This window comes from Meleagris gallopavo, chromosome 6 (assembly GCF_905368555.1).
Source record: "Meleagris gallopavo chromosome 6, MGAL_WU_HG_1.1, whole genome shotgun sequence".
In the NCBI taxonomy this organism is placed as follows: Eukaryota; Metazoa; Chordata; class Aves; order Galliformes; family Phasianidae; genus Meleagris; species Meleagris gallopavo.
Window position 1 is genome coordinate 21826951 of NC_139409.1, and position 26171 is coordinate 21853121.

At 37.5% G+C, this 26171-nt stretch overlaps 1 protein-coding gene across 2 annotated transcripts in view; it reads left to right on the forward strand.

The window, feature by feature from the left end:
* Positions 1 to 26171, forward strand: part of CDK14 (cyclin dependent kinase 14) — a 311233-nt gene that overhangs the window by 240280 nt on the left and 44782 nt on the right. The window contains exons 13-14 of one of the 2 annotated variants that reach the window (XM_085227412.1): positions 1502 to 1641; positions 5831 to 5977. The exons of the other annotated variant lie outside the window; for it this stretch is intronic. Coding sequence (XP_085083538.1) covers positions 1502 to 1641; positions 5831 to 5946 — 256 coding nt within the window. The 3' untranslated portion in view covers positions 5947 to 5977. The remainder of the gene's footprint in view (positions 1 to 1501; positions 1642 to 5830; positions 5978 to 26171) is intronic. 2 annotated transcript variants of the gene reach the window in all.

Sequence of the window (26171 nt, forward strand, 5' to 3'; positions counted from 1 at the left end):
CTGTGTTTTTCAAAAAAGTTGAGTAAAAGAGTTTCTATGTACTAGTAGTTTAAGGAGTCTGGAATTAATCCTTTTGTAAAATCTAATTTACAGGCAATAACTGTCTAATTTGAGATGTCTTTACTTTGTCATGAATTTAAAAATTAACAAACAAACCAAAACCACAAAAATTATGCCTGTCTTGAACACCTAGAATACTAATTCCAAATCCATATCCTGGGACTTCTGTAGGTTTATGACTCGTGCGAAGTAATGGCTTAAAAATGTCAGTGTTTCTGAGCAATTGGTCCCCAGATAAATTCTGGACAAATGTTGTCTGTTCTTCAAGACCGGATAGATAGGGACAATAGAAAAAAAATCCTATGTTTTATCCATGTTCTCTGAATGGTATTCCTGAAAGCCATCTTGAGCTGAACAAGGAGAAGAATTTGTATGAAACATGCTGTAGGTTTATTGATTTTAGAGCACACCAACACTATCTTTTTCAATTACTGCAGTATTTTGGACTGCAGTCTGCTATTTCTGTATTAGTAAACTAATACCTGTTAGTAAATCATATATATTCTTAGTAAATCAGTATAATATAGCTTGACATTTTTACCTGACAAGAGACCTGTAATGAGCATTTTATAGTGTTTATAGAGTTACCTACTAATAGCAGTAGTAACACGATGTGTACTGATCCAGCACTTCTTTTTGAACTGTGTATTATAAAAAAATTGTTGGCTTTGGAAATGGAGGGTGGCTGTACTATCATAGACCAAAGCTATATCCTGATGATTGCCACTGTACTCTCCCCTCTCAGAATCTATTATTTTTAGCTTATATTTTCATATTATACCACAAAGATATAACTCCTGGTAAAATAATGAGTTTTCCCCAAATTCCCTACGTAGTTTACAAAAGATAATTCACTTACAATTTAATGTTTGCCTTGCATTAACACCTAATGAAGTCAGCCTCCTGCCATGTGAATAGATGAAAAATAAGTCAATACTTCTCAAAACGCCTTTATGAATCATGATGCATATGTTCGTGTTAATTATCATTGGATTTTAAAATCTGATATTTACAAAGTTTTATAAATAATTATGATTTTAAGCTTGGATTTCAGGTTTTTAGATAGAAATAACCATTTGTCTCCAGTGCCGTAAACCCTCAGCCTGTCATTATGTTCAAATAAAATGCAAATGAAGAAATCAGAACAGTTGCTTTCAAGATGCTTCTGCTCACGATCTTTCAGTGTCCTAGGTAGGGGCATGTGTGATATGGCACATTATATGCTCTGTATATGAAAAATGTGTATAAATTTTCCACTATCTATCCAGAAATAATTCATTGACTCCCAACCAAAGGAATGTGTTTCCCTGCAGTGCTCCAAACAGGCTTTGTTTTATACTGGCTAGCAAGACGCTTGTTTCAGCTGGGCCAACTGCAGATGGTATTAGTAAACAGCATAATGAGATTGTTTTTCAGAAAAACCTCCTTGTTTGTGTTTCAGGCTGAGCTATGTGAATCATGCAGAAGATCTAGCCTCCAAACTACTCCAGTGTTTCCCAAAGAACAGATTGTCAGCACAGGCAGCTCTGAGCCATGAGTATTTCAGTGATCTGCCCCCTCGGCTATGGGAGTTAACTGATAGTGAGTATAACCTCCTCTGAATCGATTGAAAACAAAGACATTAGTTCATACAGGTGCATGTGTGTATACTTGTATGTATGCTAACACTCATGTGCAACATATTCATGAATGTGCACATCTACACACAAAATATGTGAGTGCAGTTGTGTATCTGAAATTACATAGTTAGCTTGTAGTTAGCTTGAACACAGGAAAAATGGATTCTGTTTTTTTTTTTTTTTTTTTTTGCTATCTCTGCTCTGCAGTCTGCAGCTAGCTATCTTTGTATTTGATTATGTGTGCAGCCAAGAGAATTATCTGAATTGTCATAAAGCAAAAGGAAAAATACAATTTACATATTTAGTGCTTTTCATTTTCTGACATACAGTACTTCTTAACTAGCTGCAGCACGCAGGATAAAAATCCAGAATCTCTATCTGTTATAATGGTAACCTTTAAGAAGGGAATTGGCATTGAGAAGTCTGAAAAACAAGTAGACAATTGGTTAATTTGCAGAATTAAATAGTGTAAGTAGAAGATGGGGGATGATATTTCCAATTGAGAATGCTTTCAGTTATTACGTGCATCTTTTTATGTCTTTTATAAAACAAAATGCATTCTAATTGACTTGGAAAAAATCAGAATGTATGCTGACAGTTATCTCTTTAATTCTTGTCCAGAGAGTTAAAAGTGCCCTACTATTTATTCTATGGAAAAATATCATTGTGCATGGTATTTTTTGCTTGAGAAGATTCTAGCATTATAAATAGGTTTCACAGGAGAATACAAATCATTATTTTAATTTAACTTAGAGGAGCATGCTTTCATTAGAATCATAGAATGGCCTGGGTTGAAAAGGAGCACAATGATCATCTAGTTTCAACCCCCCTGCTATGTGCAGGGTTGCCATCCAGCAGACCAGGCTGCCCAGAGCCACATCCAGCCTGGCTTTGAATGCCTCCAGGGATGGGGCATCCACAACCTCCTTGGGCAACCTGTTCCAGTTGCTATTTTCAAATATGCATCCAGTACCAAAAGATCTAAATCCAACTTCAAGGTAAAATCTTTGGATATGTAACAGTGGTGCATGTGCTTAATTATAGCCTATGTAGAAGCTTGTAAAAATTGAGTTTACTTTCTGAATATTAATCTTCAATAGATTTTGTTTATTTCAGTCTCAATAAGAAAACTCTTCCAAAAGTTTCATTTCTCCACTCTCAGTATGTGTAATATGTGTATATCTCAACACGTGTTGAGCTAGTTCTGTGACTGGCACTCTAAGTGCCCTACTCCTGACTCTGCCCTGAAGAGCTCTCTCTCGTTTGTAGAACCGGAACATTAACACTGAAGTGGCAACACTAATTTTTATACAGCATAGGTTATGTCACAGATCTTCTCTTTGCTCTGCAAAAAGATTCCCAGCTCCCCCCCGCCATGAAAATCCCCTGCCCACTCCACTCAGTTTTCTGACCGTCGCCCTTCATAAGCTGAAAATTCAAGAGATGCAGAGTAAATTAAGGGTACCATTGAAAGTCTGCCTTTGCTGAAATTGAGGCAAAGAGATTCATTTCTTCAGAACTAATGAAACATCAAGAATGCCAGTTCATTTTTCCTTTTTCCTCTAAATGGAAAACAAAAATCACTTCTCACTAGTGACATCTCAATCCTTCTGACTGCGTGATTTAGTCTAGCCAGGATTTTGAATTCTGAATTCTGCAGTAGTACTTTTTTGTTAATATGGACTTATTACCCACTTGCCACTTAGTTTATCAGTCAGTGGTTAAATCCAGTTCTATCAGTGAAGTAAATGCCTACACATTATCACTCTGCAGCAGGCTGCCAACAGAGACAGTCTTGTCCTAGTCATTAACAAGCACAATGTATGCAGAACACCAGAGGGGAATTAAAACCACAAAAAATACCTCAGGGTGGTATTTTTAATATGAGAATTTAATTTGTAATTTCACAGATTAAGAATTTTGGCTGCATTAATCCTTTTATCAGCTCACAGCAGGTTATTTGCAGAAGCATAACCATAAGGCGATATTCATTGGCAGAAACACGTCTTTGCATAACGTTAAACATCAGGAGCAGTGAAACCTTTTGAAGGGGGGAGAATAAAGATGAAAAATCATTATATTTTAAAGTAAGGTTCTTCTAAATGCCTCCAGTAAAATTTTGAGTTACAGAAAGACTATTTCTGTGGCTAGTAGATAATCATTATGAAGCATAAATCCAGATGCAAGAAAGGACAATCCCAGTATCAAGTACTACAATCATTTCTATTTAATATGACTTGGATATACTTGTAAACATATTTACAAAACAAAGAAGTCATATACTTTGGAGAGTTTGGAAAACGTTTACTGTATAGAGAAATCACCGCTTTTTGTGATTCTGGTTCTCTGGGTTAATGTTTTGCATTGAGAAAGACTTGCTATTCATAGCTAATTAAATGTAGGCATGAATGCCCTGAGAATCTGCACACAGCAGAAGGGTGTGCCTGATAGTATCCATCACAGAATGTTGTCTATTTCCAATACTGAATTGCAAAGTTGGGGATTTAGGACCAAAACCAATGAAAGATGCACAGGTGAGGCAGAAGAAAGAGAGAGACAAAAAAAGTCAGTTGTATGATTTTCCATCTGAAAATATTGTTTCTTCAGAATCACAGTATTTCACAAAAGTACGGTGCCTTGGACTAAATAAATAATGTAAAAAAAAAGTTTCTCTGTCTTTTTGAGGTTTAATGCTAGTTATTTATCTTCTGGATAATATTTTACAGGATAACGTTTTAATCTTGCGTTTTATTTTAAATGTACTTGCAAAATTTATTTGAAATTTAATTCCCAAAAGGGTTGAGTTAGGTTTTGCTTTGGTTTCAAGTCATGGCACAATTTCAGTTGAGAGTTAGGTTTTCAGACAGGAGCTGTCTGTCATCTAATCACATTCAGTTTTAAAAATGTTACATTAAAATGTAAGACTTTTGCAATTCAGCTAAAAAATTCTTGTCTGAGAATACAATACAGTTTATGAAATAACGCAGTTCTCATTCATCTCAGACATGAGCAGTAATCTATAAATTAACCCCTGTTATGTACATACTATATATGTTTATTTACTCTTTTCTATTGAAAAAAAGTAATTTTAGTCCTCCCCCTTTCCTGCTTTTATATCTGAAAGCTCATATTGATTTATTTGCATAGAATTTGTCATTTGTAATGTATGCTACTGAGGAAAGCAGAATATCAAATATAAGTTGAGATATCAAAAGTACGGTGGGAAGATCTGCTTAAAAACTATCCTCATCTTTTAAATGCACGAAATACAGCTGTGCTAGTCTTTAGTGCAAACAAACAAACAAAAAGGAAACTGTTATGGCCCTGATTACTTCTTTTAACAAACAGTCCATTACATTTCCTTATGCAGCAATGCACTGGCAGCTATCCAAGGGTATTTTCATACGCACATTTGTTCTTGGAAGGTACCAAAAATTAGTCATTTTTCCCCAGCAGTTTGAGGTATCCCAAGTAAAAGTGAGTTTTCATATCATCACTGTGTGAATCCTTAACCATTTGCAGTCTGACCCCTGTGATTAATGTCGTGTCTGCTGCTAATTAGTTGCCTGTGTTACGTGGAAATCCTCAAGGTTTTTCTAACTCATGCAGAAAGGATTTGCCTTATGTGAAGGCTTTCTGAATTTCTGGAATATTTTTAACAAACCTAATTATCTTTAACAGTTAGTAAAATGAAGTCTAATGAAATAGCTCACTTCTACTGGCTTGCAGAGATTTTGAAGGTGGTATATGTGATGTCAAATTATTACAAAAATTTGCTAGTTTTTCTCATCTTCATAATTAACCCTAATCATTGTCAGGAAAATTTAAAGTGGAAAATATGAATTGTAAGCATTGCAAGGAGAAGTAAGCAAGCATATGCACGCCCTGGAAATGGTTGTATTCTTTTTTTAAAGGCATATGCAACAGAAAATGTTGACATCAGACAACTTCCATCATAGCACTTGCCATCCCTCTCCATTCACAGTTTTTACTGTGCTTACTTGCATAATTGGGTGGTATAAATAAAAGCCGTATTTATTTATTCAGTGTTGTGTTTGGCATAAATATTAACCAATTATTTTTATATAACTGCTTTTCAGGGAAAAATCAAAGTTAAATCAAAGTTTCTGAACTGACATTCTGTTTTGCAGTGTCTTCTATTTTTACTGTACCGAATGTAAGATTACAAGCGGAGACCGGAGAAAGCATGAGAGTCTTTGGGAAAAACAATAGTTATGGCAAAGGTGTATCAAACAGCAAACACTGAAGAATACCTGAGTTTGTAATAGATGATGCAGGTAAGATGGTTATTGGGAAGTATGTCTTTGAAAATACAATTTATTTTAGATTTCGGTAGACCAATGAAACTGACTGTATGTTTCTTAAATTGCACGTGTTCGAGCAGATAATCTGTTTCTGCAGTATACATCTGTCAATATGATGAGTGTAAATTCTTGGCCTTGTGGGCAGGATCAGTGTGACTGACAGGTTGAAAACATCGCAGAAGTCAGTGCCAGCAGATTAAACATTGAATTGCCTTTAATTTAGATTGAGCTTTTCCCCCTGGTAAGATGGAGAGAGATAAAATACCTCTTACCAATTCTCTTGTTAAAATCTGGGGCAAGGACAAAGGAATGGTTCCTTTAGTAGGTCTGGTAAACTTGATAGCAGAAGGGTGTTCTTGATGGAGACAGAAGTGTTGACATGTTAATAAATTCGATTCATATATCTGGATCTGCTAGAACTGTTTTTGTTCTTGGACAGCCTTGATACCCATTGGGGATTTGATACTCGATCTTTTTAATCACAGTTGTTCGGCGATGGAACAGTATGTAATTTGGCTCCAGATATTCCAATAATAGAACAGGAGAATGGCAAGTGTGTAGAGAGGCTGCTTACTGACTTGAAGTAAGGGAGCGGTTGCTGTGTAGCTCTTCTGCTGCTCTTGTACCTATTCAAAGGTATAGACTGATATTTATGTGGCATATATTCGCTATGTGCAAATAGCTTCTGCTATTTCTGCTTGTTACAGTATCAGATGTTACTTTCCCTAATGAATTACCTTCATTGTTTTATTGTTGGTATTTACATGCAATTTTTTTTTTTTTTAATCTGTAATGTTACGAAGGCTGTTTGCCTGGAAAACAGCAATGGCTGAATACTGAAAAGAAGTGATTGCGGTCTTGACAGTCTGCCCCAATTTCGCACGTGCTCTTTGCCAGCGAACCATTTAAGATCTTCTAATGTCAGAAATGAGGCTGCTCAGAGCAGTCTGTTTACATCTTTATTGACAAGTTAATCCCTACTTTTTCCTGGGGATGTGTCCCTGCAGACGTCTCTTCAACCTTGTCTGCTCTAGCGTGACGTATCATCCATCTAAAGTAAACTTCAAATGTGCCCACGTGTGTTAAAGACCTTTTGTGTGGAAGCTAATGTACAGAATCTTATTCCTAATGCACAAAATCTTCTTTCTGCCTACAAACAAATGAGTTTTCATTTATACAAAATACATGGTTAAAAATGTTATCTGTAAGCAGAGAGAGCCATGTGTACGTTTGATATACATTGCTGTGCCGTTGTGGCTATTTAACCACAGCTTTAATACAAAATAGCACCTTTCATTGTATTAAAGCTGGGGATACTTAACAAATGTTAAGTAGCTGTTTGTAATTACTGATTACAGTTTTCCATCACTGCTTGGGACTGCATTGTGGTAGATGCGTACAGTGAAATAAAAGGTCAGTTCTTGACTGTACTGTTTAGCTTGAGCCTTAAAATGGAGAAAAGCAGATAATACTGAAAGAGTGTAAAGTACAAAGTAAAAGTCCTCTTATGTGGGCTCAAACTCATTCGGATGAAACTAGAATATCAGGGGAGGCAGAAGAAATATGGACATGGAACCTGGACCTTGGTGAGGAGCTGTTAGGATGAACGGAAACCTCTAAAGGAGTAAGAGTAGCAAGCAAGAGGAAAGATCAGTCAGTATGGAAAAAGCAACAAGTTAGGATAAATCAGTCTGAAGTCTTGATAATGTGAAAGGGAGGCCTGGTGAAGGCTTAATCTGAATAGGAGGTGGCTGTGACTTTAAGTAGAAGAGTAGTGACTGAAGTGGAATGTTCAGTCAGTAAAGTGAGCAGAAAAATGGATGAGATAGGAGCTGAGCCAGTTATTCTAGCAGAGGAGCAGAGTTGTAATAAATTATAGTAGCTGGTAGGATATTTAGTGTGAGATATTCAGTTAAAGTCAGCATTCATAAGTCTCAGTGAAACAAGAAGATGCATGAAAAGTGAGAAGATGACAGTAGCTTTCCAGGACCATGACGTAAGTGAGGTGAGGATGGAGACAAACAGAATGAGCTGTTTAAGTCTCAGCAAGAATGGCTGGATAACTTAATACCCCGTAGTGTTAAAAGAAAATTAAAAATTGCCAATGTTGCAAGGAAATAGATCAAATTATAAAAAAACAGAGGAAACCAAATACTTGTAGCCCATCTCCTGGACAAGATGAGTACGTGCATGTTTTTATTCATCTTCTTGAGTGGACTTTGCATATAGACAGCTGGTAAGGAATTAATGGAAGAGGTGGAATTTAATCTCATGTTGGCATCTGAGCTAACCATTAGAGTATCCTTTCAGATACAGAGAAAGAAGTACTTCCAGAGCTTGGATCTTCTTGTGCCAGAGCTGGCATTCAAATAGATCCAGCTGATTGCACTCTTGAGGCAACTATTCCTTACCATGTGGTGTAAAAAGGAGCCTTTTTTCAGAAACATATCTGTGTGCCTCAGTGTCCAGCTGTGAGACTGCTGGTGAGCATGGAAACACAGCAGAGTGTGTGCAGTGGCCTTGTCAAAGGGACAAGGTCTCTGTTCCTGCCTGTTTGCAGAGATCTGAATTTTGGAGTATGAACAATCTATTTTATTTTTTTAGTTCCCACCCAAAATAGCAGCTATGTATTTCCACTGAAAATGTGTTGAAGCATTCCAGTATTCATCAGGAAGCTGTAGAAGAGAAATATTTGTAGGCAGTTTATCTCTGAATCTTCTGAAGTGTAGATGGGGAGAGTGGTTCTGGATTTTGTGTATTTATTTATTAAAAGACATGCAAAAAAAAATCTATACAAACAACAAACAATAAAGAAAAACAAAAAAACAAGGAACCATTTTCAATCAATGCCAAAACCACAATGGTGCAGAAGTAAATTCTAGTTTTGTGTTTGTTATGTCTCTTCTTTTCATCCGAGTGTTCCTCGTTTTCTTTGTCAGGGTAGAACAGGAGATAAAATAGAGAGCTCCAACAAACAAACAGTGCCAAATCTTGCTGTGATAATTTAAGAAGTTATCATCTCCTGCTGAGCTCTCCATATGCTTGCCAGAAGCTGCTGCCCTAACAGTACACCCAGTGAATTAAATCCACCTTTCGTTTTGGAGAGCAAAGACGGTGGGCTTTGCCCTGGAGAGGCTGAGGCGTGAGCAAACATCAGCATCTGCCAACTTTGGAAGAAGCAATTTCTGGCAGATCAGTGAGGGAGAGGAGCTAAAGGCAGCAACTTTGTAAATGGCTCTGTCATCATGTGTTAGAGCTCATCTGCTGCCCTCAGAAATAGCTTCAAAGAAGATGAAGAAACTGGTGCATCCCGGAGAATTTCTACTGTTTAAAATATTGCAGTGCTTCAGTTGCCCGCCTGAGTAAAAAAAAATGCCTAAAATAGTGATGATCTGAGACATGTTTCTGAAAAGTAATGCCTGTGTCAGACCTATACAGGTAATAGGGTTTTTGTGGACTAAATTGTCATTGTCATGGACTCCAGGAGAGAGACAACACATTATTTCCATGCCCATGGGGAAAGAGCTGGCATTTGAAGTTACCAATTTTCAGACTGGTCCCTATTGGAGAAAATTAGTAAATATGTAGTAATGAGCTCTATTTTACACAAAAGAGTCTGTCAGCAGTGAATTAGATGGGGCATTTCAGGGAGAGAGGGAAGAAATCTTTTGACCATATCCAAGTATCTTCAAAGCTTTGTGATAACACCAAAGATTTTTATATTTTTATATTTTTATTTTGTGCCTGAAGGTTTTCTGCCTTTTTTTTTTTCTTTTTTTTTTTTTTTTTTTTCCCAGTGGTTGGAAAGCATCTCTGTGGAAACTTTCCCCATCTCTACATATTCTGCTGAGATATACTGTATATAATATTCATCTCTACGTGTATTGTTTTATCAATATGAGGGTGGACCATAAGAACCTCTAGACCTGCTTTTTCTTTTGGTTGGTGGAATACATGGCTAGAGAACGTTCCTTTCTGGAGCAGGATGAGTCAAATTGTAATTGAAAAGACAAGGCATTACCTGGTACCAGATAGCAGGCAGTGTTTTCTTGTGGAGATTTATAATCCCCAGTTCTCATTGGCTGACCAGAGACATGAGATGTGCTCCTGACCTATTGTGTGCCTCCCAGAGCCACAGGGACAGCTTCATTCAGGATGGTAATACCATATGCTTTTAAAGTATTTAACCTGTATTACCATAATGAAATCCCCTGGCTTTCAAAATCACTTTGACAATTCACTGGAGCAAAACAAAAAGTGGTCTTTATTTGTATTGCTTCACCACACGCACATGCATCCAAGCAATCCTGAATTTCAATTGCAGGATGCTGAATTCTTTCTTCCTCACACATTTAAGCTGGCAACTGACACAAGCCCAGCCAATGGAAGGATGATGTTGTTATTTGGGTCAGCTCAGCCGTGTAAAACAAAATAAAGCTGAATAGGTGACAGTTACCAGTGTAATGGCAAAAAGGGCTGCTTACTGAAGGGCTTGTTTGATTTGGTTGCTTTTGACCAGCAGTGTTCCAAAGCCCAGAATTGTTACATAAAATTACCCTTTTCTACTTGCTAGGTGGGGAGGGGACTATTTCAGCCTTATCCAAATAATTTCATTTCTGATTTTTGGCCCTTTTTAAACTTCAGTGTTGCTTTTGCAAATTGTGTATGAGTGCTTCTTTAGCATTGCTGTGTGGAAACTCAGTTGTTGCCTGCTTTGCAGTAGTCAAGCTGCGGGAAGGCTGTAGTCCAGCAGTGTGTGTGTCAGCAGTCAGTACTGAAAAGTCATTCTAATTCACTGTTTCCCCATGTTTACTCTGTCCTGGGTATCCCAGCATTGCTGAATCACCATGGAACACTGTATACTGTGCTTCTGAGTCTTCATCTGTCCAGCTTCAGGGACAAAACCCTGTAATTACTGTGGAGGAAGATCTGCATGAAAGAGAAATACCGGGCAGTTACTGTGTGTCAGCCACGTTTTGTCACTGTAAAAAGCTGAAAGTAGCCAGTAATGTTTTAGAGGTGCTAGATTATAAATTCGCTTGGGAGAGAAAAGCTCAGTCCAAGAAGCATAGCAGTTAACAGTCTCATTTTTAAATGCACTTTTTTCTTATTAGATCCAAGTAGATGTATACAGTCATTGTGCTGCTGCAGCTGAAAAAGATGGAGTGCTAAGAAGTGAAGATAGGAGGTTTAAATTTCTCTTGCATCTTTTAGTACTAGACAACGAACACGAATGTTGAGGGTCAGTTTAATTATTTAACTAATACTGGATTTACATAAATTGACTTTCATGAAAAGGCTAATAAGTTGCAGTTGTGGCGGGCAGCTGAAAGTAATTTGGGTTTGAGTCCAGTAATGATAGTACTAAACAGAGCTGCAATTGTAGCATCAATTTTGAAAAATGTTAAATTAGTGTTAAGCTGTGAAAGATGACTGCAGAATCCAAGATATATTTTGGCTGTTTAATACTTTTAGTGCCATTATTTTCATATGTTAACAACATAATGGTTTTATGAGACTGTTCCAGCTGTGCTTTACTTAATATCAAAGAATAAGATCACCACACTGATAGAATATGCCCTAAATTTAACACACAAGGGAGAAACTCCAGGCGTTGGGTTACATTTTCCTCTTGATATCTAAGAATTTATTATCTCATTCCTATTAGTGTAAAATAAGACTTATAGACTGAATTTTGCCCTTTATTCAGCCATAAAGAAAATCCCACTGTCGTCAGTAAAATCTGCTCAGACAGTGAAAAGAACTGAGGAAATTGCTGGCCCATGCAAAGCCCCATCTCCCTTAAGCACATGTGAGGCTGGAAGATGGTGCCCACACAGAAGTCCTCCAGGTACTTGTGGTGTGCCACAGGGAAGGGTGATCCACACTCCCATCATGCATCTGGTGGAAGCTGGAAATAGGTGTGATGGTAGTCCTGTGTCAGTACTGTATCAGTACTGGGTCAGTACAGCTTCTATTGGCTACAGCAATGTAAATACAATTTCTTAATCTGGAGAAGCAAAAATTCAGTCTCTTGACTTCTTGACAAAAAATCCATTCTGAACGTGGGTATTCTACTGCATAGCACTGGGGAGAGTGAATCAGTGAAGTCCTTCTGCAATTCCACTCAGCCATCTGAGCACTGGGGCCCGGAGTTTTCCTATACACAGGATATAACAGTGTCTGCACCTGTGCCTGAAGTTCCTGAACCAGAAGCACCACTTAACAACATAAGTGATGAATATGGGTTGTGGTGATGGAATGGTCAGAGAGCTCTGAGAGTGTCTGGGGGAAACATTTGTTAGGGAGGATTGGCCTCCATCTGGCATCACCTAATGAGCAAAAGAGCTTTGTTCATGAGTGTCCTGAGCCACGTGGGAAGAGAGTAAAAGGGATTTGAGGAAAGGGAAGGCTGATGCATGGAAATCAGTGAGCATGAACAGGATTTCCAGAAACATAGGCAGTATTCTGGCTGGGGAGTTAGTCTGGAAGTTTCTTTGGGGCTGAAGGAAGGTGAAGAGAGACTGTTACCAACTGCACTTGGTGGGACAAGATTTTCCAACTTCCGTAGCCAGGAGAGGTTGATCCTATGTTATTCTGCATGAAATTATTGGCTACCTACTGGTATGATCTATTTAAGTCATGGAGTTTCACAACCATATCAGCTACAGAGCTGGCAGAAGAAAACCATTACTGCTATTAGAGATGTACTTTTGTTGAGGGAGAATACCATATTTTCTTGTTCCATAGCATAGTCTGGAGCCTATTTTTAGTTCTTTTCTAATGCACAATGACTTGCCTTCAGCACTGTGAAGATTCACTTTTGAAATAATTTTCAGTGTAGAGGTTTTAATTTAACAATTGCTAGAGCTGTAGGAAAGATATTAGTGATATTTGCATGAATGCATGTGCTCAGTTGCAATGCTGTTCATCTGTCTTCTGCTTTGTTTAGGACACAGAAAGTGAAACCTCTATGCCAGAAGAGCACTGTATTGTATTATTAATATTAGGATAGTAAATGATTCCTACTAGACAGGCTTTGTGGTCCACTGATGCTTTAAGAAGTGTCTAGGCATGAAAGGCAGTTTGAGTTGAAGTGGGCTGATAGCCTGGGATGACGTTTGAATACACAGAGGACAATGTATAAATGACAATGACTGGGAGGGAGGCAAAAGCCGTTCTGAGCTATCCCTATTCTCCCATGGACAGTCATCTCTACTCCAGGATTATTTAATCACGTGATTCCTCAGTTAGGCTTTGTCTAAGAGGAAAAGTGGAACCACTGAAGGGGAGAAACTGAGGTTTCCAGACAAAGCAGAGGCTTCCAGTGCTGACACACGATCTGTAACCCGGAGAGACAGCACAGCTAATGAGAGGCATTGCCTCTGAGGCACAATTTGCAGCATTCAAAAGTAACAAAACATACTACTTTCAGCAGTCCAAAAAAAAAAAAAAAAGAAAAAGAAAAAGAAAAAAAAGAAAAAGAAAAAGAAAAAAAACCACCAAAAAACAAACCCTAATTTTTATATTTTAGATGAGGAGAGAGCTTTATGTTTGTATATTTAGTGCGTAGTTTATATTGCCTGATTCTCTATGAAACAAAGAAATCAAATCAACCAGTGCAAAATATGTGCACTGAATACTCCTAGGTGTGGGGAGAATCTTGCTTAAAAATGCAGCAGTAGTTTAAAACTCCACTAATAAAAATAAATGAATCTATTCTGCCTCATCACTGGGGATGAGGGAGGTGTTCCTCATGTTTCTATTATTAAATCAATATAAAAAATCCATGGGAAAAAAAAAATATTCTAAAATCTCCAATAGAAATATGATATGGAAGAATACGTCTGAAACTGTATCTTCCAGTATTTTAAGAAGCAGAGATAAAATTGGCTGTCTTTGTTACTTTGTGACCCTATTATAAATTAATAACATTGTTTTGGAACATATGTGTGTTTTGAATTAGGAATTATGAGTGATCATTTTCTGCCATTAATTCTGTACAGACATTTCTATAACTCTCTTGAAGTTAATGTTTGTTAGTTAGCCCTTACTAACTACGCATTGTACATTCCTACATGGACACTGTAGCAATACTATTGCAGCATATGACGTCACAGTATTAGCCTTTTTGTTTTTCTCCTTGAAATTTATATTACACATTTGCTTTTAGTATCTGTCATCTTCACTTTGTGTATTGTTCATCTACTGAAATCTGGGTATTTCACGGTCTACCTGTTAAGTTTGATTAAGAATAGAACTAGCTATATGTAGGCAAAGAAAGTCTACACAATTAAATCTGTCCTTGTGTTCTTGAAGGCTTCAACAGTGAGTAATCTGTCACATCATAAAAAGAACGAAATCAAAACAAGTTAGTCATTATCGTGACTCTGCTTGGTTTCAGCCCAGAAAGTCTCAACTAGACTATGTAGATATTGTATTTGTTGTTTCATGTGTCTGTGTGCAGACACTTGTAAACACAGAGGTGTAAATGTTGTCAGCATTTAAATTAGGTTAGAAATGCTATTTATGGCTTACATCAACAACAAAAAATATTCATAATCATCCCTAGGTGAAGACACTCATTTAACAAGCTTACAGCTCCTAATTAATTCTGTAAGGAACGCCATTTGGCAGAGCAGAATTATGAGGTTTGCATATTGATGGTGGCAGGGAAAAATATATCTGTTTTCTATTTATATGGAAAATTAACTTGTGTTCTTCGTAAAATGGCACATCTCGGAGGTATTGCTCTCAAAATGATCTCAGGCTGGAAAGAAATCAGTAATTACAGCACCAGGCATTCAGTTCTGCCCTAATTTTCCCCCCAGTTTTTCAGTGTTTCAGCTGCCTCAGAGACTTAAAGCACTCTCATTAGGTAGCTGCAGAGCTGCCTGCCTGCCTGCTGCATCGCGCTCGTGCTAGCTTTCTCCCTCTCTATCCATCTCCTTCTCTCTCTTTCTCTCTCTTCCCCTCGCCCCTGCCTTGGGAGTGACTGTGAAGATCATTTGCTGGAATGATTGGCAGGTTAGAGGATTCGATCAGATGAGTTCCTCTTAGTGCGGGTCAAAAAGGCTAGTTAGCAGGAGCTGTCGAAAAATGCCAGCAGCATTCGAAATGGGAAATGTCATGACTTCGAGGCAGGGGGTGCCACCTGGAACAGAAAGCCCCCAGCTCATTAGCAAGTTACAGGACGCAAGCTTAACTGGAGGGAGCAGAGGAGGAAAGATAATACCCAATAGGGAAAATTATTGTGAAGTGGAATTGATTTCATGTATAATTTGTTTATCACTAGAGGGGACAAATGCTGTCCTCCTGACATGTGCGGAGGAGCGTGGACTATGAATGAAGCAACTTAGCATAATCTCCAGGTTGAGCTCCAGATTTAAAGAATGCAAACTTCTTTCTTCCTAAGTGTGAAAATGATCAGGTCATGTTCTATTAATTAAACCCAACATACTCTCCAATGGTTTATCTGGGTAATTTTAGCAATTTAACAGAACGTGGTGGATATGAGCCGCATGCATTATTAGCATGGGACAGTGTTTTGTTTTCTGGGCGCGTTGGTGGCTTTTTTAGCAAGCTGTTGTTATAAAGAGACGTGTTTCTGTTGTAAGTTGAATTATAATGTAGCTCCTTCTTAACCCTTATCAGACTGCATAAAATCAGGAACCAATTCCAGCTGCATGATACAATTTCATTTCCAGGAAGGAATGCATACTTCCATAAAGTATGGATTTAAAAATAAATAAAGCATTTAGATTTGGTGTTTGAAATTTAAACTTAAATGAAGACAGCAGCTCTGCTAGCTATTAGGAACTAAAAGAATGCTTGTACAAATACCAGTGTTACAAAATACTTTATCTGAGGCATTCTGTAATGATAAAATTGCAGGGAAATTCTCCAGTCCAGGCACTTTAACTAGTTCATGGTCATTAATGTTGCTAAACATTCATTTGTTTCACTATATTTCTGTAGAAGAGGCGTAATTCATATCAATGGAAATGAACTACGTAGATTTTTTTGCCCCAGTTTTTTTCAGAAATGTGAAAAGCAGTACAGGGCCATGGTACCTTCCAGAGTTTTTTATCACAGAGGCTTTGATTCTAGCTGTGCTCCTCCTAAAGACAACAGGAGGACGCCATGTTCTTCAGTGGGAGCAAAGCTGGCTCTCTTATCAAAACTAACTTAGAGACAACAATAACATCATGGGCTGAGGAAATTAGATTTAAAGGGTGCAAGTTCTTCTTTCAGAAGTTTGCAGCTTGTGCTTATGCAGTCCCTTGGCTGAATACTGAGGAGTGTTTGCTTAGTGTTCTGATCCTTGATGATTTTTTTCAGTTTTCATTTTCTTTCATCCATCAAAGATTTACAGTTAGTAATGGAGTAGCCAGGGTTTGTTTTTTTGAGTAACCACAGGCTGTTGAATTTCCCTTTCTCTACCTAATGTGAATCAGAATCAGATTTTTTGAAAGGACTTTCTTAATCAAAATATTTGTACAGAGACTTACAGATTAGTGTTTTCTGTTTTGCATTTAATATAAAAAGCTTAGCATCAACATTCTGCTAGTTTGACAAAACAAAGAGTTAATAAAGCACAGTAAGCACAGGCATTCTTTACCTTTCAGATAACTTTTCAGTGCAACCTTCTTTCAGAAACGCATTGTGAATATTGGCTGCCACAGTCCGCTCTAATGAATGCACAGCCTCAGACCTTTGCAAAGTTCAATAGAGAGAGGAAAATATTGGAGTAAAAATATCCTCTATACAGATCCCCTAGGAGAATTTTTCACACCTTGGGTAGTTCTGCATTTGCCCAGCTACTATTTAAGTAAAAAACTGGAAGTGAGTTAGAAAAGTTCAGAAGGTATTCATTACTCAATATCTGCTCTGGTGCTTTGTTTGGGGAAGCAGTATGCATTTAAACTATTTGAATGGAGTTTGATGATGAGACTTCTATTAGGAAAAGAGAGCGAGCTGTCTGAGAAATCTCCGAGTATGTTAGCTCAGTGGAATAAGGCAAGGGCCAGTAAGAACACAAACCTGGGAAGACCTGCTAAACTTTAACCCTGAGATGTATCTTAGAGACCAGTGTCTGTCTACATCTGGCAGCAGCTGCTGGGGCACAAGGAAAGGAACATTTTGGCTAGGAAATTAGGCAAGTATAGATAATCACTTTTCCCCGGATTGTATGTTCCACAGGTTGGTGACCTGTGCATGTCCCATGTTCCTGACCAAGGAAGTTATCATTCAGAATTAGAAGTACGTAGATAGAGTTCAACAGTTAATATTTCCCACAAATCTATATTTTCTTGCAAGTAAAAGAAAGTAGCCTGAAGCAGAAGGAGGAATTTAATCCTTTTTTTTTTTTTTTTTAACTGGATGGCTTCTGTATTTTATTTTATTATTGACTCAGTGTTTTCCTAGCTTCTAGGAACTTTATAATAGAAATGAAGAATGGTAGCAAGGAAGGAATTAGTAAATGCCCTCTGTCCCTCAAACTTAACCTGGAAAGTGTTCCTGCAGTTCTTTGACATTTGCTCAAATCCTGACTTATCTCTCCTTAATGAATCCTGGTTTGTTCCTTGACTCTTTAAGAGAGTAGCAGTAATGGGGAAATCACATACTCATCTCTATTTCATCTCTACGTCTCTGCTCCAAAGTTCTGCACACCTGCTAGTATGTGTTTGGTGAAGTTACTCATCTTTGTGAACCACTTTTCGGCCAGAAAGGAGCTCCAACACACAGTCTGTATTCCACGTCAGTGGCTCCTTTTATCATTATTTGTGTGTAAAAACACATACTCTATGAATTGCCTATGTCTTTCTGGGGGGAGGTGTATGCATAGAGAGCTCTGGAAAAATCTAGTGAGACTTGAGGTCATCTAAGCAGCTCTCTTGTAATGTGAGCAGTTGTTGATGAAACCTGGTTCAATCAATAAAATTTCAACTTTTGTTTTTATATATTATGCTCCAACTTAAATAGGACAGTATAAAACAATTCATATTTTGAACATAGGATCTGGCCATGTCCTTTTTCTTTTCTTCCTTTATTTTTTTAACCTTTATTCTGTGACTTTGATAGCAATCACTTTGTAGTTTTTTTTTCCAACTGCATTACCTGTGGGTTGAAGAAAACCAATATGTCTTTCTCAAAATCTTTTCCTAAGATTTTGCCTCACTCTTTTTTTTTTTTTTCTTTTTTTAATATCTAAATTAAAGTTCCCAGAAGGCTGTTAACATATATGACTAAACCTTTTGTAGGAGTGTACGCATAGAGTAAAGCACATAGGAGGTTTCTTGACCTAACTCTGTAAAAATCCTTGATCAGAAACTTAAAGTGTAAGTCTTAATTTTGATACTTAAAAAATGGGATATTATTTTGGGATCATTAACCGTTGCCATATTTCCTCAGAGAAGTTAAAAATTGAGAATTTCTGATTTTCCAAATACTACATTAGCTCTCTTGTGTAGACTGCACTCCTCACTTCCTTTAATCGCCTCCAAACCTCTTGGTTTTCTGGGAAACTACTCTACCTGTTTGTGTGATACTGAAAATAGGAAGGTTACCAGTAAGTCACAACAGGACATAGTCATCTCCTCCTCTCTGAGAATCTTAAATGCAGCATAGAGAAACTGCAACACACCTGTGGATTTAGGTGAGTTTTAAATGTGTCTCCCTGGAACAAAGTGGTTCAGAGATCTAATTCTCTTTTCCTGAGCTACTGTGAAAGACAGAGAGTAAACAGAGCTTAGTCTAAATGCATGAGTCCTTACAGAAACACAGGAGGGAGAATAACATCTCAAATTCAGGAATGTAGGAAGATACACTATTCAAGAGCAGAAAGCACTGGAGGCCAAAAAAAGGCAGGAGGTCCACCAGGTGTCATCTGTAAAATTTCTTTGTTTAGTGTGTATTTAGTGGAATCAACAAAATTTTCATCTCATATCTGTGAAAGAAACATACTCTTTACTGGATATTCTGACCTTCTGTTGTGAATCCACTATGAATTGTGATCATGGTAATGCAAAAAATTTAGCAGACAGGCCTGTCTCAACACCAACCCCTCCACATATTTGATGTGGTCAAGAAATAAAGGGAAATAAAGTGGATTTTAGAAACATGTAAGTAACTTTAGTCTTAATATTATGATGTATTCTTCAAAAAATGGTTGCATTTCAATGTTTGAAGAAAAAATGGAAACTTTTTAAAAATCATAAAATAGTCTGCAAGTTTGAAGCAAACACTGTGTAAGGTTATATGCTAAAGCTGAGTGGATACTACTAAAAAGTTAAACCAGAATTATTAATTTGTGAACATAAGTAAAATGAGTTGTTCCATGACTGTTGTTTGAAGCTTTGCCCCCTCTCCCTTATTTCTTTCTTTATTAACTTATGAAGTCATAAACCTAGAATATAAAATTTTGTGGGTCACAAATTTTACTTACCTTGTTCATGAGAGATCACAACCCATTTTCTTGTGGCATTTCTGTGTGGCACTGAAAAAAATGCCACAAAGTAATGAATTGCAGTGTGTTTGTCACTTTTGGTGCAGTTACTGGATTTGTAACATGTAAAACACACAGATGTACACACACACACACATGCATGCCCACTGATCCCATTGTGAATTCTTTACACAGCCAGAAATTTCTTTGCTCTTGGTGCACATCCAAGGGGGAGATTGGAATATGAAGAGACTTAGCTTTGTAGTCACTCGCTTTTGTATATAGACTGCATGCAGTTATGATGGATAGGTATCCTTTAAGTCCCAATCTTTCTGAAAGGCAAAAGAATTCCAGCAGATGTAAACTCAGTAATTAAATAGAGAGTGCTGTCAGCCTTTCCTTCATTTAAGCTAAAATAGAAAACAGATAAGGGCAGACATGAGATCACATTTTGCCTTTTAAGGTAAATAATCCATGTGAGCTTCCCACAGCATTCTGCCTCAACAAGGATAAATGTGGTCGCTATATGGGGTTGGGTCTGTCAAACCTGATTCCTGTGAGAACCTCGACACACAAGGGGTGTGCAACACAAGGCAGGGCTGGACTTGGTCTGTGCATTTCTTGTGTGGTGGGGGAAGAGTACTGTATAAAATGCATCACGTCTGCATAACTTGAAGATTTTAGATTGGTCAAATACATATACTGTGGTGCTAATAGAAACCGATCACTTATCACCTTATCTAAGGAATTGGAAATGTGTTACTCCCTGTTACCCAAATAGGATGTCCATCATTCTGTATTGACGACATAGCTTTATTCTACTCATTTCGTTTTTCTTTATGTTTTGCCCAGCTGAATAGCTCAGTGCTGCCAGGGTGTCCTATATCATATGGCCAGCTTTGCCTTTTGAGCTGTCTACATCACAGTTTTCAGTGGCTCCCTATCTCCACTGTCATTCCTTTTCTTTACTCTAAATGTTACCAGGGAGGAGGAAAAGAAAGAAAAGATTTAAAAAAAAAAAAAAAAATGAGTGGGGGAGAAAGAGACTGCTGTGGAAAAAATAAAAGTTTAAAAGAAAACCAGAATGAATGCTTCACTTGTTGTCTTTTAGCACAATTACCATACCTTAGGAAATATGCAGGGAATAGTTAATTATGACTAAATGAGCTCCTTTTAGAGTTCATGGCAGGCCCCAGCATCCAACTGTCAGTGTTGTGAAAGATATTGAATTGGAAGGCTGGGCTCCCTGTCAGCCAGTAGGATGGTCTGCCTGAGTAAAATAGACAATGAAAAGATAGCTGGGTGAGGGTAGCCTCAGCTAGGGAAACACGTATGGCATTTGCATACTTCTCCTGCAAAGGGGATTTAATCCAAAGAAAGAGGGAGATTTCTGTATTGTCAGCCAAGGCTTTGTTCAGGGCGAAGAGCAGAAGGAAATCTGATGAAGGGGTCTTTCTGAAGCCCTTACTCACAGACGTGAGGTTGTTCTAGTAAAGTTATGTACTTTGGGATTGTTTACACACTATTGTCTGTATGGAGATCTTTTAAACTGAAAGATTCAAAGTATTCTTCTTCGCTAACACAAAAGTGGGGAATTTGTGTGGTAAAAATGACTTACACTGCAAAACTGAACGAGTTAGTTTCATTATGTGCACGAAATACTCTGAAGTTCCTTTTTTTGGTGCAGACAAAGTTTCCTGGTATTTCTCAGCCACGCTCATATATCACAAAATTCTTTCAGACTAATAAAAATAAAACCAGGAGAATTATGTTCTCAAAGTTGAGATAGCAGAGAAATCAGATGACCTCCAGGCTTAAGGCAGCCAAACGCTTGCTGCCTCCTCCAAAACAATTATTTGTTAAGCGAACAGCATCCTGCCAACTAAAAATAGTGTTTTAAAAGCCAGTTGGGGTAAAGGACTATACCTCCTCTAGGATCTTTTCTGTCCTATTTTTTTCTCACCTGAGAGATGGGTCAGAAGCCCTAAGCTAAACCCACTCTGTAGAAAATCTGTAGTAGAACTATTCCATTCCTAGAACTTTTCCAGATAAAATAAGTGATTAGTGTTTCAAAGCCAAAACCTATTTAAAAGTGTTGGCAGGCAAATTACTCCTCCTTGGAGTAATAACTCTGCTGACAGAGCACACAACCACCTTCCGAGGTTTTCACATGGAAGAAAGTGCATCATCTCAAGAATATTAATATTTAGGGACTAAATAAGCTGCATAGCAGTACAGCATCTGAAATATATAGCTTTTGGGTTTTGTTGATGTAATTTTTGTGTCACCACCATAGTCTAAATGATTTTAAATAATTTTTAATTATGTTGATCTCAGTAAAGATCCCATTCTTTGTGGAACGTATAATATTACAAAATCTATTCTATAAATATCTTTGTCAGCATCTAGTTACTCATTTTCCCTTCAGCTCTGTTTCTTAATGGTCATTGTAAAGCAACATATGTTTCCCTGTCATGCTTCGTGAGTGTGACGGATAGCAAAGTCCCTGCTTGAATATAGCTTGTGTTTTCTTTAATGGAAGTGTGTGCTATCTTTAAGACTTGGTCAAATGCTGGGAAAGAACATGCAGAGCAATTTATAAGTTGGAATATGAGGTTGGATATATCTGAATGGATATATCTGTTTGCTCTGCAGTTGTTTAATAGTTATAATTAAGGAGAAAATAAATATATCTTTAATATTAATAAATGATTGAACATATGATGAAATTTGGCACTCAGTACATACTGTGGCCAGTGGTTGTTTTTTTTTTTAAGCTCAGACACTTCATTATGCTCATTCAGAGACAGATGCTGATGTTTCAGCATAACTTTTGTTCAACTAATAATGATAAACATGAATCATTACATACTTAGCCTTGTTTGCTCCCACATGGATCATAAAACCTCACAGAAATATGAGACAGAAGAAAGTCTTTCAGGAATAAGCTATAGGACACCAGGGCACCTTCAGTCTTCAGAGTGTTGATGCAACTTAAAAATCAAGCACAGAAATGGAGTCAGGTAATGGAAAATGTGCTTTATCCAGCTGCTTGCTGAGCATTGTCTGCCATCTGGACTCTAGAAAAGCCTGAATTAATTTTGGTATCTCCCCTTTTTCTCCCACCCTACTGAAAACTGGAAAGAGAGATCAAAAGTTGGCCAAGATGGGTGCTAAACTGAGGCGTCAGCTGGCACTCAGTGTGCACTTCACACCTTCTTCTACTAGTTTAATTTATGCCTTAAGTGTTTACATTTTTCTAGCTAATTTGTGTAGTAGAAACTCTGTGCTATAAGGGCTATTTACCAAATGGTATCCACTGCCAGGAAGCAAAGCAGTGCTATCCATAAAGTAGTTTTTGACTGGCTACAGAGACGAATAAAGACTTTGAATCCAACATGGGTGTAATGTCATACACAATTTCAGAGCAGTTACTTTTATATTAACTTCTGAGTTTTTATTGCTTCATAAGAAAGGTATAGCATACTCCTACAGTTCTTCCCTCCTGAAGGAAATAAACTGATGTGAATGTCTCACATGCTGGCCGTCTTTTCTGCTGCCTTCAGTGGTTATAAAGAACCTGAACTCAGAAAGAAACAGTATTGGGAAAACAAAGACAGGAACGTGGTAGTAATAAACATGTCATTTAAACCTTACGGGATGGTTTATTTAACCATCCTGTTTTACAGGATGGTACAGCATGGTTTATTTAAACATCCATTTTAAATAATAGCTAATGCTGATATTTTAGTAACACAAAGAGAGATCTGCTGCTCTCATTCTCGGGCTCCATTCCCATTGAAGGCAGCAGGAGCTGCACATACAGCTCCCAGTGTTTGCGTCTTGAACAGAATCTAACATGAAGCTGAGCAGTGTTAAAAACTAGGATCCAGGCTCAGTCCAGCACTTACAGTCAGCACGTAGCAAGATGAAGGAATGTTTTCACTTCTCTTCCTTTTTGTTTCAAGGTAAATGTGCGGTCTCCAATTAGAAATTACCCTTTGTTAGCAGTAGTCATCAGTGCCTCATCCCGGTTTGAGTTTTTCCTGTGAGAAGCGTGTCAGAATTTGGGGGAACTAAATATACCTCTTTGTTGGCGAGCTTGTTGAGCACAGCACAGCGCTCGCTTTCCCACCAGGAAGGTCAAGGCCGCTGGGGGGCCGGGCTATTTTCTGAAATGATCCCTACTGTCTGTCCATGCTGTCTGACAGATTGAAACAGTTGTCTGTGTCACAGCTTTCAATGCTTTTTAAATGCCTCACTTTCCATGAAAGACATAAAATATGTAGGCAATGGGAAAAAAAAAAAGTTAAAGGAGCAATACTTTCTCCTATATAAAGGGGGACTGGGTTTTCTTCTCTAAAGTAAACTTAATTCTGTTTAAAATACGTTTATAAGCTGACTTAGAAAAAAAGTTATCTGGAAGAATGGGCGAGTCACAACTTACATTCTACTTCTGAAACCTTATTTTAAAATTAGGGTAACAAAATTGTTAAACACACTCTCATTCAGTAGCTGAAGTGAAATAGTAAGTTTTCTTTGTTCACTTATACTTCAACTTAATATATTTTGATCTGAGGTATGTATAGAGCCTGAAGAAATTGGTACTGTGCTGAGCCTTCAATATTCTCCAGATAATTGAACTAATTAAATCTTTACCAACATTAACACAACTCCAGCATTCCTTGGACAGTGGTTAATTACTGCATGAACATGGCAGGCTTAAACTAAACAGATGAAAATAGAGTCCTGTGGAATGGGTATTGAGTTTATTCTTTATTCATCTTTTGATAAGGTTTAATTAAAACTGCCTCTCTCCATTGTGGTGAGAATGAATGTGCTTGTTTTCTTAGTGAAAGCCAAATTATTCACTTCAGCCATGGTTCAATAATCAAAGGCTTTGCAAAGTTTTGGGTTATATTGTAGCTGTGGAGATATAATTGCTGCAATTCTCTATGAAGGTTTTATCTTTTTATTACATTTTCTTATTTATTTATTTATTTATTTTAAAAGAAAATTAGAGCATCTATTTTCTGATTCTTTATTGTAATGGGTTTTATGCAGGGCATTTTTTTTTGTAAACAGGAAGCGAGCTGTTTAAAAGAGAGTATAAAATAAAAGATACTTTCATAACTGTAATGTAAAAATTCCTTTTACAAGGAAAGTCTCTGTTCATATTTTTAGAGTAATACACAAATTGAAATGCAAGCTTATATCTAAAGCTATCTTTATCAACTTGAATATTAATAAAGGAATGGTCATTTCTTTTTATGATAGTAATGGCAGGGAGGTTACGTGACTCACCATTCTCAGACAACTGCTCATTACTCTCTGGGCACAATTTGTTGAAAGAATTGCTAACTCATAAGGTCGGAAGATGCAACTTTGTAAAGTATATTACTGAGAGCTTCCTAATGCGATGTGTGAAGTACAGACTGCAGACCAGTGATACAACAGAGTAAAAAAAAAATCCTTGGAAATAATGTGAAATTTTTGGGCAGGAACAATGGGATATTACTGAAGAAAAGTTAGAAGAAGAGAAGAGGTCGTGACCGTGTATACATGCATGCATGTTGCCGTGGACTTGCCTATCCCACTGGAGAGCTATAAGCTGTAGCATGAGGCTTTAACTTTTAAGTAAAAACTCATATATTGCAAGTGCACATAAATTCACTGAGAAGCAGCAGTGGAGGTAGGAAATAGGTCATTGCTCATTTCCAAAAGTAGTTGCCGCTCTCTTTTCATACGTTTGGCAGATAAGTTAGGTGGACCACAAGAAGGTTGTCATCAAAAGAGTTGCAAGAGTTGCACAGTTGCTCATTCTGATGAGCTACAGTGTGTTTAGGAATAATGTTCTGACAGAAGCATGGCCTCCTGTCAGGCTTTTGCTTTCCATTTATGAAATACTAATTTCACTTTCCAATATTTAGCATAAACGGCTGTGACACTGTTCTGTCCTGAACTGGTGCCATCATGTGTGTATTCCAAACTGACACTGTGTTTTTGACTTAAAGGAGAAAAAAGTATTTGCTTCATGTTTTTTGCTTTTGATTTTGTGACTTTTCTCTTACAGGGAATTTCAAGTGGGTAATAAAATATTTAAGACCAAAAGTCAAATCCTCCAAAATCGACCTCCAATGCCAAAGGAGAAAATAATGTGAACAGGGTCTCTTGAACCATGGAGTTGGATTTAGCTGGTTGCTCTTCCTCCTTCTGAGTGAAACCCAGAAGCATGCTCACTGCATGCCTAGTGCATCCAGAACTGTTTGGAGTTCTTGGCCAAAAGATGATTAGTTGGAAAGCTGTTTTCAGATGTACAGAAATGCAGTACCCTTGCTCTTTGTCATGAAGTGAGAGCATTTTAGTCCCAAATAAATGTGTAAGGATTTTATAAGTGCAACTATTTATTTAGGTCTTGCACTGAAGTCAGCATTTGCTCTATTCTGTTTCTTGGGGTATAGGAATGTACCTCAACCTGGAAGAGTGGGGACACTGTGTTAGTCTTGTCTTTGTAGTGCTACAGAGTGCATGCATATGGTCAGCTATATTTCAGCAGGGAAAGCTGTATTCTACTTTCCTGCTAAGACAGCAGTGAAGTCAATAGAAACAGTTTTTAAAAAGTTAAATTAGGTCATCTCTGAGCCCAGAGATTCACTAGAATTATTTTCTAAATAAAGCTTTTCTATTTTGTTAGATTTATTTTTCTTTAGCATAACGATA